The sequence below is a fragment of the Anastrepha obliqua genome, chromosome 3, assembly GCF_027943255.1.
Source record: "Anastrepha obliqua isolate idAnaObli1 chromosome 3, idAnaObli1_1.0, whole genome shotgun sequence".
NCBI lineage: Eukaryota > Metazoa > Arthropoda > Insecta > Diptera > Tephritidae > Anastrepha > Anastrepha obliqua.
In genome coordinates, this window is record NC_072894.1 from 4,391,557 (window position 1) to 4,405,623 (window position 14,067).

The following is a 14,067-nucleotide window of genomic DNA, read 5'->3' on the forward strand; positions in this document are numbered from 1 at the left end:
TCCGGCCAGCCATTTCTTCAAATTGGTGGACAAATAATATCCGAGGGATGCGGGGAGCCAAGTAAAGAGGAGGAAAGGGGAGATGTGAAACGATTTCGAACTTTATTTCATTTAATTTTGCGACCACAACTGCTGAGGCATGAGCTGGTGCGTTGTTCTGATGGGGAAAGGAAAATCACTCGACTTCCTCGATTCAAACGAATGCCAAACATAAAGAAATGTACCAATCTGGCTGAAACTTGGTGTGTGTTCTTCCAAGAGAGTGTTATTCGTCTTGACATCCACTGAAAATATCCTTCGATTTGAAGGACCCTGTTCGAAGGCACTTCTTTGAATAACTGCCGCTAAGTTTTTGAGGAAAAATGTTAGCGTGAGTAGATTTTCGTTCTCGTTCAAGGCTATGAAATGATTTTGGAACAATTAAAGAAGAATAATTTGCACCAAAGTCATGCTGTAGTTAACGCTCCGAAGGTAGACGAGAGGTAAGGTACAGTGAATTAGGCAGGACCTTCACAATGAGGCTTCCATGCTCTCGGTCAAGCAACACAGCAAAATGCTGCGTAAGCAATTTTTACTGGGATGCTACCGAAAGAATCAATCATCCTTGGAGGCATTTACCAGAGTCTAAGCCACCTCCCAGGCATGTCAGAAAGCATATCTTCAACTATACTGAAGAGATCCAGAACAAAACACAACTACAACTACTGGATCGGACAGTGTACAGACAGACACTAAACGACATTTATCGGAAGACTCTCACCACCTTTCTGAAATCCCGACTACCCAATGCCGTTATCAGAGACCAACCACCACTTATTGCAGACGAAGAGCTTCAGCTGCCGCACGAGACCCGCGTAACTTTGGCCCAATTACGTTGTGGATATTATAGCAGTCTAAACTCCCAGGCATCCAGAATCGAGCTCGACATAACCAGTATATGTCCAACATGGGAAGGCACATCGCACGACACTAGGCACCTATTAACAACCTCTCCTTCTCGCACGTTTCCTGGGTCTACCTTTAGATGAGTTAGACAAAGCCGATCGGTGACTACACCGCACTGGCAGGACATTAAACGTGCCGAAGATTTAAATTCTGTCAAGTGGTTTCACCCCAGCAGCATTAGGCGAAACACACCAGTTTCCATCACAAGTTCAATCAGCAACTGGGCGTCAACCGACTTTCATCTAATAGGTGTGCACCTCTTTGAAAGCTAATTTTGATGCCGTTCGTCAAGACCCTTCAAGAGATTTTTCGCCTTTGTAGTGACTGATGGGCTGTCACAGAAAACTTCCGGTAAGGAATGTTGTCTGAGGTTCTTGTGAACGATCAGAGTGTTGAGTTTCATGGATCTCTTTTTTGTCCTAAGGGTGATTTAAAAATGTTTACTGTGCAATTATCAAAAGTCCGTATTCGAAATTCAAAACCCAATAAACCAACTTTAACTGCGTCAATCAGTTAGATCAATAACTTTTCCATTTCTTCAAGTAAAATTAATTTATCATTCCAAGGCGAGTGCGGAGTATTTTAAATACGAATTTATTCGGTTCAATTTCTAATGCCGTGTGAGTTTACATTTTTACATTTTAACGAATATATAAAAAGTCCCATTGCTTATTCTCGCTCATTTTGGTACAACGGAAGCAGCGGCTTGGCATTGGAGGCATACCAAATATTGGGATTCTGGTTTAGACCAAGGGGCATCTGCTGACCTGGAGGACCGGGCGGACCTGGTGGACCAGGCAGTCCAGTGCGTCCTTGTGCTCCCGGCCTCCCCGTAGATCCTGTCGCGCCAGTAAAGCCCCGGGGACCCGGCGGTCCGGGTGGACCTGGTGGACCAGGAGGACCCACCACTGCCACAGGCAGTATAGCTGCGGGAGGCTGTAGTCCATTATTTTCTTGACTCATAACACCATTTGGCATTTGCCCCGTCGACGTTAGTAAATTTAGTCCCGTGTTGCCATTCAAATTAAAACCGAGATGCACGCGATCGGCTAATGACCAGCGTTGAAAAGCATTCTCGTAATAGGGATAATTGCGGCGCATGTCATTCGTCAGACGGTTCTCCAGTATAGCAGCAGTGTTGGGTGTTGAACCACTGTAAATCGGGTAGCCAATGTTGGGCAACATATACTTAATCTGTTCATCATCCATTACGGGTATCGCATTTGAGTAAAGGTAGTCTGGCAATTTGCGGCTATCCTTCTCCAAGTCGCTTTCTTGTGACGAAGTTTTTTCGGGCGCACTATCAGGCGATTGACCGCTCGCGTCCTTGTGCTTGTCCTGCAGGGTGCCCTGCTCATCTTGTGCGTATATCACTATTTTGCCATCGCCGTCGGCGTTGCGGGCAACACCAAAGTGGAGAGGGGTGGCACGCAGCGAGTGCACTAGCGGGCTGGAGCCGGTGGTGAGCAGCAGCAGGATAGCTGTTTGTGTTGGGAAGAAAGTAAGTTAAGTTGAAATCACTATGAACTGCTTGTCTGAAGTAGCTTACCAATTCCTTGTATTGTCTTAATGGAGTTCATTTCGGTTGTGTTGTTGTCTAACTTCAAGATCATGCTTTTATATCGAAACTTTGGGATACCAACTTTTTCATTTATGTTTTTAGTTGACTCGCGAGATAGAAATCTGCTAAAGAAATGCTTCTGAGAACTTCATTAACAAGTAGACTAAGTGGCTGAAGTGTTGCGCGGTGGTCGTTATGACTTAAGGCATAACTGGGTCAGACTTCAACCTTATGGGAGATCACTGACCGCAAAGAAATGAGTTGGTGATTAATATTAGGCGATATGATAACCTAAGCGACAAACTATGTATGTGTGTGTGTACACATACGACTAAATTGTGTTGAGTCTTTGTGATTATGAGCGCTGATAACAGCAAGCACTCATTTGTCTTTCGTTTTGACAACCTTTCCATGGGTCATAAAAACTTGCTGATGGATAGCTGTTGTAGAAAAGAATTTATTACCCAATAACTATTAAATTGACGCAAGTTAGACATTTAATTAAAAGTATGTATTTTCGAGTATTAGCTAGATTTATTTTTTCTTGTTTTGTATACATTTCACTCATAATCGTAGTTGTCTATTTCATCGTCCGCATAAATTTCATGTGGCATGTGTCGTGATGTCGACGTACCTGGCGGTCCCGGAGGCCCAGGCGGTCCCATAAAACCTTGCGGCCCTGGGGGTCCTGGTGGTCCGTTAGAGCCGGGAAAGCCACGTCTTCCACGTGAGCCCAGCGCGCCTTGTTGACCAGGTGCACCATCACGTCCATCCGGGCCCGGGATACCTTGCATGCCGATGGCTCCGACTGGACCGATATCGCCGGTGGGACCACGTGTGCCCTGATTGCCTACTTTGCCGGGCAGACCAGGTAGGCCTGGTGGCCCCGGTGGCCCTTGCTGTGTGTAGTATACCTGACCCTGGTTGCCGAATTGTGCCTCAAGCGGTCGTAGAGTTTCACAAAGCGCAAGCAAGACTGTAAAGAAAGCGGCACAAGAATATTAAAATTTTAATACGTGGCGAGAACTCAACTAGATTTGATGCCTACTGAGTAGAAAGTATGTTGCATAATCCATTTTACGTGGTCAACTGTGTGGCGGACCGATGCTCAGCTCCTTTTATATGCCTGCACTGGCGGCTGCATTCTTACGGACGCACAGAGGCACAAAGTGCATTTCGTTCATTGATTTATGTGCCGAGATAAATGTTGTCGTTTGAGTTCGATTATTTGGGTACATAAAATTGAGATCAAATAGGGTTTTTTTTTATTTCGGTTCTTTTTCTCGACCAGCTGCATACTTAATGAATGGGTCTACAAAAATATTTAAATTTCTTTGCTGCAAAACAAGTTAATTTCCCATTTTCTAGTGGTAATAAAATGAAGCTGCGGTCTATTTCTTCATTATTTCTCAACTTTTACGATAGGCTGATGGAATTTGTGATGGAAGGTGGTATAAAGAATTCTGAGGAGATTTATGTGTTAGCAGGCATTTCAATAGCAATAAAATCTACGCGCTGCATCTACTTACACTAAGTTGTTGGAATAATTAAGTGACATTAAATGGACGAAAGGGAATGTATGATAAATAGGTAGGCAGTGCATCAGCTGCGCACTACACATAATTTAAATTTACCGAAATATCAGCTGGTTGAAGTTACTGTTAATTGAAATTAATTTATAGCAGTAAAATTTCTTGCTTTTCTTTATTCCGAAAATAAGTACGTGGGTTTACGGTTCTGGCTGCGGGATTCATGGTTTCATTGTGGTCCCGTTTAGCTAAAATGAAAAGCTCTTGCAGACTACCTTCATACATATACTTGTGGAAATAAATTTCATTCTTTAAATTTTATTTTTGCATTACTCAAGGAATTGTTGACTATCCACAACTTTTGGAAAGAATAAACTTTAGAACATTTTAAGCATCCAAATTTAAAAAGAATTGTTTTTATTAATAAAGAGTTGATATGGAGATTTATATTCACAAAAGTATTATGAATGTTATTTCTTTTAAACGGAAACTTGTAGTTACTTTGGGATTTTTTGATACAAATAACTGATTTTTAATAACAATATATTATTTAAAGAGCCTTATTTAAGAGCCTTTATACAAAAATCAAATTAAAAAAAAATAAAACTAAAGTTTGCAATATACAGTGAAGTCCAAAATAAACAAAACTGAGCTAAAATAGAAACGACAGGAGCTTTGTTCTGATAACTTCGCGTTTATTTATTCAAAATAGTCCCGTCTGGCCTTGATACACTATTTTGCGCGATTTAAAAGCTTTTCGAAAGAGTGTGACAGGTCATTGACCGGTATGCCCTTCACGATTTCGGTACAAGCCTTTTAGATAAGCTCCACGGACGCAAAACGTTTTCCTTTCATGGCCAAATGCAATTCTCCGAATAGTTAGAAGTCACAGGGAGCCATATCAGGCGAATACGGTGAGTGATTGATGGTTAAAATGCGATTTCTAGTCAAAAAAATCAATCACAAGAGAGGATCGATGAGATGGTGCGTTATCCTTCGCGGTATTCAGGGCGAATTCGACGAATGCGATGCAACAAACGCTTCAAAACGCCAAGATAGAAAATGGCATTGACAGTTTGGCTCGTTTTCACGAGCTCCTTGTGGACAATTCTCTTGGAATCGTAAAAACAAATAAGCATCGACTTGATTTTTGACTTCTTTTAACGCGATTTTTTGGGTGGTAGCTCGCTTGGGACCTTCCATTTGGCGTCAAACGCTTAGTTTCAAATTCATGCTGGAAACTCCCCGTTTCATCACCAGTTACAATGTTGTAAAGGAAGGTCTCGTCTTTTCTCGCCTCTTTAATGAGGTCTTTCGAATGTTGAGTTCTGAGCAATTTTTGGTCCTGAGTTAACTTGTGCGGAATAAAACGTGCACAGACCTTTCGTAAGCGCAAATGATCAGTTAAAATGCGATAAATCAATGTTTTGGAGACATTCAACTCCGATTCCATGAATTTAAACAATGGTTTCGTTTCATTTTTCTTAAATTTACGAACAAATTCGATAGAGTTTTCGGTGATTACTGATTTTGGGCGGTCCGTATGTTCATTGTCATTTATGCCATCACAACTGTCTCTGAAACGTGTAAACCATTCATGAACACTGGCACGAGATAGACAATCATCGCCATAAACTTTTTCATCAATTCAAATGTTTCGGTAAACGTTTTTATCGATTTTAAAACAAAATGTGATATTAGATTTTTGTTCGAAACTCATCTTTGTACCGATGACACAGATATACTGACACTTTGGACGCAATAACTTCGCTTCCACTGAACCGAATGTCACCAAGCTTTCACTAGAAGTCAGCTAGGGATGTAACTTCCAACGCAAAAGCTCATTAAAAATATGGCGCCATCAAAAACATTTTTATGACGCCATTCTTGTTTATTTTGGACTTCACCTTGTATTATTGCCACTATTTGAGTCGCAAGCAGAGTAAAACATCTACTGAACCTAGTACAACTCAAAAATATTAAGAAAAATTATATACACGAATTTAACTATTTACTATTGTATTTACAATACGTTTTCATTGTAAAATTTTGAGATAATTCAATATGGGTTAACTCAATAGGTCTCCACTGACCTAATAAATGTGAAAAGTTGGCTTTCATCCCGAAACTTTTCTTATGTGCAGGATTAGGGCTACCAATTTATATTTTTAATATTTCAACTTTTAATGGGAACTATTTTAAAAATATTCAGAAATAAGCACACATTTCGGGCGAATGGGTTGGTGCGTGACTACCGTTCGGATTTGAGAGAGAGAACGTTGGTTGGAATCTCGGTGAAAGACCAAAATGCAGGAACAGTTTTTTCTAATAGCGGTCCCCCTCCAATGGCAAACCTCCGAGTGTATTTCTGCCTTGAAAAAGCTCCTAATAAAAATATCTGCCGTTCGGAATCGGACGGAACAACATCAAGACGCACACCAAAAATAGGAGGAGGACCTCGGCCAAACACACAAAAAGGGTGTACGCGCCAATTATAAATAAATAAAGCACACATTTCACGAAACTTTTGTTGCTTTGGAAATATGAACGGCTCCTCAACGAAATTATACTCAAAAGAAGTTCTATACATTTAACACTATTCATTTTTCATTCAACATATAAGCGATTTGCCTTTGACACTAATGGCTGCCCAAGCCATGATAGAACCCTCTACGAAATTACGAGCAATCCTCTGGTAGCGATTCATAAATGTTTTCTTATGATTTTGAAATTTCCGTGGACTCATTTTTTTTGTACACACATTAGTATGGAGGGGTGCCCAGCTAATTGAGTAATTGCGACTAGTAGTTTTGTACATACTTTTATGTAAAAAAAATTTTAAATATATGTCTTTTATACGTCATGAATAATCGCGGTCCCCTTTTTTTGACACAGACTGTACATTGGTTTGCACATTCTGGTATATACTCGTATGTCAGATGCCGCGCTCCCTATACCATATATTGGGACAAATTTATATGCACTAAGGAAAGTTATTTCCTTCAAAATCGGTACATTTTTCATTGAAATCGGGCAAAAGGTACACTCAAGAAAGGGGTTGAAATATTTTAGTGTGGCGAATTTACATTTCATTAAAAAAGAACACAAAATTATGATACCATTTGATAATCATTGCATCAACAAATGCGTATAAGAAAGCTTTTTATTTGACAATAAATATTATAAAGTTATTATATTATCAAGACTGGCGTCATAAAAATGTTTTTGATGGCGCCATCTTTTTAATGAGTTTTTGCGTTGGAAGTTACATCCCTAGCTGACTTCCAGTGAAAGTTTGGTGACATTCGGTTCAGTGGAAGTGAAGTGTCAGTATGTGTGCGCCATCGGTACAAAAATGAATTTCGAACAAAAATCGAATATCACATTTTGTTTTAAAGTCGGTAAAAAGTTTACAGAAACATTTGAATTGATGAAAAAGTGTATGGCGATGATTGTCTATCTCGTGTCAGAGCTCATGACTGGTTTACAGGTTTCAGAGATGGTTGTGAGGACATAAATTGCAATGAACATACGGGCCGCCCAAAATCAGTATTCACCGAAAACTCCATCGAATTTGTTCGTAAATGTAAGAAAAATGAAACGAAACCATTGTTTAAATTCATGGAATCGGAGTTGAATGTCTCCAAAACATTGATTTATCACATTTTAACTGATCATTTGCGCTTACGAAAGGTCTGAGCATGTTTTATTCCGCACAAGTTAACTCAGGACCAAAAATTGCTCAGAATTCAACATTCGAAAGACCTCATTAAAGAGGCGAGAAAAGACGAGACCTTCCTTTACAACATTGTACAATAACTGGTGATGAAACGGGAAGTTTCCAACATGAATCTGAAACTAAGCGTTTGACGCCAAATGGAAGGTCCCAGGCGAGCTACCACCCAAAAAATCGCGTTAGAAGAAGTCAAAAATCAAGTCGATGCTTATTTGTTTTTACGATTCCAAAAGAATTGTCCACAAGGAGTCAATGCAAATTTCTATCTTGACATTCGTCGAATTCGCTCTGAATACCGCAAAGGAGGAAGCTGACGCTTATTGCATGATAACGCACCATCTCATCGATCCTCTCTTGTGACTGATTTTTTTGACTAGAAATCGCATTTTAACCATCAATCACTCATCGTATTCGCCTGATATAGCTCCCTGTGGCTTCGGAAAATTGCATTTGGCCATGAAAGGAAAACGTTTTGAGTCCGTAGAGGCCATCCAAAAGGCTTGTACCGACGTTCTGAAGAACATCCGTTTAATTATCTGAAATACTCTTTCGAAAAGCTTTTAGATAGCGCAAAATAGTGTATCAAGGCCAGAGGGGACTATTTTGAATAAATAAACTCGAAATTATCAGAACAAAGTTCCTGTCGTTTTTGTTTTAGCTCAGTCTCGTGTATTTTGGACTTCATCTTGTATAAAGTGGACAATCTAAAAGGTTACGTCGCGTGACACCGCTCTGTATTTTTCATATTATAATATTTATCTCAAATATCTCACTCACATAACCGAAGATCTTAGACTGTGCAAGAGTTCGCATCTTTGAATTTCAACTAATGGAAAGGGCATTTTCGATTTAAGTTCGTTGTTTAAGTAACCAATTTTACTATCAGTGATTTCGTAAGGCTCTAAGAAAGGTATTGGCGAAGTTTTGATAATCGTTAGGGAGAAGCAATATTTGATTGAAGTAAGATGCATCAATTTATTTTGGTAAATCTTACAAAAATAGACAAGAAATGCAAATAAACCGAAAAAATATAATATTTTAGCAGAATGGAACCTAAAATTATTTCAGTATTCTTGTTAAACAATTATTTCCTATGTAATCTTTCTCGGAATTGGTTTGCTTTAAATTCTCCTCGCATTTCTGTAAAAGACGATAAGAGTTATCTTACGGTTGAAAGCAATGAATAGACACCAAAATATTGCTTTAGTAGTCTAAACAACGAATCACCTGCTAAAGTAATTGGTTTTGCCAAGACCAAGAGTCAAGAGCGTTTTAGTGCAAGCGAGCTTACGTTTGAAAAATCTGGTTTATATGCTGATGCTCTAGTATGCTCTGGCTGAATATGCTGATGTGTATGTCGATAAATATTTTCATTAAAAATGCTCATAAGAATGACAAAATATTATTTTTGCCAGAATAAGCATCTGCTCATTCAACCAAAGCACACAGCCCACATTTTATTTAACACACGTTATCATAGCGTGTTTTTTATAGAGCTTGAGAACTTAAAATGATAATACAAAACAGAAATAATGTTGGAAAGAACTTGTTTTTATTATTATCTGGTAGATAATTTCATGGCATTTATTATTTGAATATGATATGTGGGCCGTGGCTACGAGTTACATGGCTATCCGTTCCGTCCAATTTTTGACCACTTTTTCTAATAAATCTGGCTGTTTGACGTCAATATATATAATGCTTCAAGAGGTGGTGGCTTGTCGGCATAAGCCAACGACTTAACACAGCCTCATAAAAAGTGCTCCAGTGGCGTTATATCGCACGAATGGCAGCCTCGTGAACCGGACTTTTTCTGGAAAGAAAGTTTGCTCACTAGGCCGAATACACTTACTTATACTGCGGGCAAAAAGTAAGGTGAATTTTTTTGTCAAACTTCGCGGGATTAAAATTTCGCTCTAGTTATTTTGTTCATGAGTTGGCAGCACTGTTAATAACATCTGGGCCAACTTTCATGTGAATGCCATTATCAGTAATATATTTACGCTTGTGTTTACCAAACGACCAAGAGTGCATTTTTCGATTTTTACAATGTTTGATTTGATTGAGCAGAGAAGTGCCATCAAATTTTGTTTGCGGAATGAAATTTTGGCTGCGGAAACGTTTACCATGTTGCAGAAGGCATTTGGTGATTCGACCATGTCGAAAAATGTTTATAAGTGGTACAAAGACTTCAAAGAGGGTCGAGAACGTGTTGATGACTTGGAGCGCTCCGGACGACCATCGATGTCAACAGATGACCAACAAGTCAATAAAGTGAAGGAGTTAGTGCTAAAAAATCGTCGGTTGACTGTTAAAGACCTTACTGATATGATCGGAATATCAGAAGGATCTGTGAAAGCCATTTTGAAAGACCATTTGGGCCTACGAAAAGTCAAATCTCGTTTGGTACCGAAAACTCTCAATTTCTTGGAAAAAAGTCGTCGCGTTGATGTGTGTGAAACAATGCTTTCAGACTATCAGGACAAGCTCAAATGCATCATTACGGGAGATGAGACTTGGATTTATGCTTACGACCCTGAAACAACCGACCAATCAAGCGAATATCGTGCTAAAGGCGAGGCCAGACCGAAAAGAGCACGTCAAAGTCGTTCAAAAATAAAGGCCATGATGACAGTTTTTTTCGATTTTCGTGGTGTGGTGCACTATGAATTCCTTCTACCTGGCCAAACTGTTAATAAGGAATATTATTTGAGCGTTATGCGTCGTTTACGTGAAGCAATTCGTCTAAAAAGACCAGAATTATGGGCCAACAACTCTTGGTTTTTGCATCACGATAATGCACCGTCTCACACTGCACTCGTTCTTCGTGACCATTTCGCCAAAAATTCCTCGCATATCATTCCGCAACCACCGTATTCGCCTGATTTGGCTCCGTGTGACTTCTGGCTATTCCCAAAACTCAAGAGACCACTCCGCGGAACGCGTTTCGAGTCGATTGAGGAGATAAAAGCTGAATCGAAGAAGGTGCTGATGGCTATACCGGAAATGGACTATTTGGCATGTTTCGGGGATTGGAAAAATCGTTGGCATAAGTGTATTTCATCGAGAGGGGATTATTTTGAAGGGGATGAAATTGATTTACAAGAATAAAAAAAGATTTTTCATTTTACAACCAAATTCACCTTACTTTTTGCCCAGAGTATATGTTAACCGTAAAATGAACGAGGTGCTCATGAACAGATTTATTTTTATCAAAGTAATTTCCACGTTAAACGATTAATGATGGCTTGCCAAACCTTACTGAACAGAAATGTCAACACAGTTTGTCATTCGCAGCTGTCAAATCATAGTTATCGATATCGATAGTTCTCATGCAGTTAGAAAAGCACCGGATGTATATGCACTGGCCCTAATTACACGGTGCTACAGTGAATCAGAACTTTTGAAGTGACATGATGAGCACTGTATATCTAGCCGAGAACGACGCGGAACCGTGTTCAAAAAATTTTTAACACCCTCAATTTATTTATTTATCGTTAAAAAACCGAGTTTGGGTGTTTTCCGACACTTAGAAATTCCTAGCTCGTCAGGATTTTATCCGATCTCCAATCTTGAAGCAATTTTGAAGGGGAAATTTTATTCCTTCTGACGTATGTCTTCTATTTTTCACGCTAAGCAAAAATAATCACTGATTTTTCAACACAAAACCTAAATTGTAGTCAATTTTTCCAATTTTTGCGAGTTTAACGAGATGTTGTCGACAATATTGAAATGAAAGGTTTATTTATTAGTAGCAAGTCTTATAGCTGTATCTATTCCGAATGTAAAAAGCATTTAATTTCTCTAAAAATTATATAATTTAACTAAAATCAACCTAACCAAACTTCATTAACCCGAACGAATCTAACGCAACCTCAGCTGAGTTTTGCCCATATAATACAAGAATGGCTAATTTGAACATAAAATACTGTTAAAAAATGAAACATTTTTGAATTTAAATGGTTTTATTAAAAGTTACTTTTTTAATTCAAAAATTTAAATTAAAATCTCAAAAATGTTCATCGCTGAACTGGCCTAGATTTTCTGGGGAGAAATCTAAATGAGCATGCAAAAAATGAACTTTAATTGATATTCGGAATCCCATCTCTTCGTACGCTTCGAGAAATTCATTCACGGCGTTAACATAGTTAGCACTTCTTTCGTTTCCTATAAAGTTGCGACATAAAGAAATGAAACTTATCCATGCTCTTCTTTCAACTTCATTCAATTTCAGAACAAAAGTTTCATCAACCATCAGTTTTCGTATCTGTGGTCCTACAAATACTCCTGAAATTTTTCAAATTTTGAAATCGTTTTCAAATGTGAGTTACTTTAAAAAAAAGAAAATTTTCTTGCCTTCTTTTATTTTAGCGTCACTGAGTCCAGGAAATACTGACTTTAAATGTACGAAAGCCTTCGAGTCTTTATCCTAAAATTTCACAAATTGCTTCATACTATAGCCCAATTTCAGGTGAAGTGGTGGCAAAATAATGTGGAAAAAAACTTTTTTTTTTTAATTTTAACAGTTTTACAGTTGTCAATGTATGAAGATGAAAAATAGCTTATTTCGAGCACAATTTAGGAGTTTAAAAATATGTATGATGCTTTCCATTTCAATTCAACCGGGCTACTCGGGTCATGTTCTTCGATTTCGATGTAACTTAAATATGTTGCTCTCTGGTCAAAATAATGAGACACGTATTTTTTTGTTCGCCCGAAAAAAATTTTTTTCAAGAGTTATCGGCAATTTTGTTTTTTGCCTCAAACTCGATTTTTTTTAATTATATAAGAAAAAAAATTTTTGAAATGCCCATAACTTAGTCAAAAATGAACCGATTTTAATAATTCTGGGTTCAAAATGATCGTAATTACTTACACAAGCGATTTCTTGCAGAAACAGTTGCAAAAAAGTAGTTGAAAATTTTATATTTTGCAAAAAACAAAAAGTGCGAAACAGGGTGTTTACTCAAAAATTCATTACTCAAAAACAACGCATTTTAGCTACTAGGCATGCAACTCAATTAAAGTTTGAGATGTTTTTTTGATTTGGAAAAAGTTATAAAAAAAAAAAAATGCTGTTTTTGAAATATTGAATTTTGAAAAAATTTCAATTTTTTTTCTTTTTTACTAAATAAAAAATTTTCAACTACTTTTTTACAATTTTGTCTACATTAAGTCGCTCCTGTAAGTAATGACGATCATTTTGAACCCAGAATTATTAAAATCGGTTCATTTTTGACTAAGTTATGGACATTTAAAAAAAAAATTCTTATATAATTAAAAAAAATCGAGTTTGAGCCGAAAAACAAAATTGCCGATAACTCTTGAAAAAATTTTTTTTCGGGCGAACAAAAAAATACGTGTCTCATTATTTTGACTAGAGAGCAACATATTTCAGTTACATCAAAATCGAAGAACATGACCCGAATAGCTCGGTAGAATTGAAATGGAAAGCATCATAAAATCATTTTGTATGGGCCACTTCGCTGTGCGCCAGTCACAGAAATTTGAAATGGAAACATCTGTACTAGGTGTCGCAGATTATTTTGCGTAGCTGATAATATTTACCTTTCAACTTTTATATCTTTTTGACTTTGTCTCAGTTGTAGCTGTTACATATGTACATACATTAGCGCACTATATAGTTTTCTCATCATTTACAAATAAACAACTGATTTTAAAATGTAGGAATAAGTTTATTAAATTCATTATTTTACTTATTCACCATACTCCAGCCACATCAAATATTTCATTCATTCGAGAATTTCGTATACATTTAATTATTTTCCTTTTCCGCAGCCGCAGCTGTCATCCCTCAGGCTTTCTTTGTCAGCAGACCTCTTCAATATTGAGACGATATCCAAGTCGGCCGCTAACTTTAAAACAGCCATAATAACGAAGACACTTTTAATTAACTAAAATTGTAGAAAAGTTAACTTTGCAAAATATTTAAAGCCTTCACTAACTTACAAGAGCACGTAAACTTTGCATGATTGTTAAAATGTTTTATTTTCGCTACCATTGAAGGTTAGATGTGCACTAAACTACTTAGTCTTCAAATTAAAGTCGGTTTCGAGGTATAGGCGTGCTATGCAAGCTCGAACGTGTCTTAAATCTTGATATCTCTTGTGTGCTCATCGCTGGTACCCTTTGGCTTGGTCGCGCCCATTCTTCTCCGATGCTGAAAAATTGTATTTAATTCCTAAAAGTAGGCAATCCGAGTGCGAAAACGTGAAAAGCGGTTATTTCGTTCTTGTTGTGCAATAAATTAAATGGAATTTTTATTTTGAGGGGCA

The 14,067-nt window shown here is 37.9% G+C and overlaps 2 protein-coding genes and 1 long non-coding RNA gene across 3 annotated transcripts; all 3 read right to left on the bottom strand.

Annotated features, from left to right (window-relative positions):
- Positions 1-1,614: 1,614 nt before the first annotated feature.
- On the bottom strand, positions 1,615-2,525 carry LOC129240493 (pre-mRNA 3' end processing protein WDR33). Its single transcript, XM_054876329.1, has 2 exons — positions 2,495-2,525; positions 1,615-2,426 (listed from the first exon to the last, which is right to left on the bottom strand). The coding sequence occupies exons 1-2, from the start codon at positions 2,523-2,525 to the stop codon at positions 1,615-1,617; spliced, it is 843 nt and encodes a 280-aa protein (XP_054732304.1).
- A 541-nt stretch (positions 2,526-3,066) lies between these two features.
- Positions 3,067-3,657, bottom strand: LOC129240145 (collagen alpha-2(IX) chain-like). Its single transcript, XM_054875706.1, has 2 exons — positions 3,555-3,657; positions 3,067-3,482 (listed from the first exon to the last, which is right to left on the bottom strand). The coding sequence occupies exons 1-2, from the start codon at positions 3,580-3,582 to the stop codon at positions 3,067-3,069; spliced, it is 444 nt and encodes a 147-aa protein (XP_054731681.1). The 5' UTR covers positions 3,583-3,657.
- Positions 3,658-13,446: 9,789 nt separating this feature from the next.
- Positions 13,447-14,067, bottom strand: LOC129242623 (uncharacterized). Its single transcript, XR_008582201.1, has 2 exons — positions 13,742-14,067; positions 13,447-13,686 (listed from the first exon to the last, which is right to left on the bottom strand). It is a non-coding gene; the product is annotated as an uncharacterized LOC129242623 (long non-coding RNA).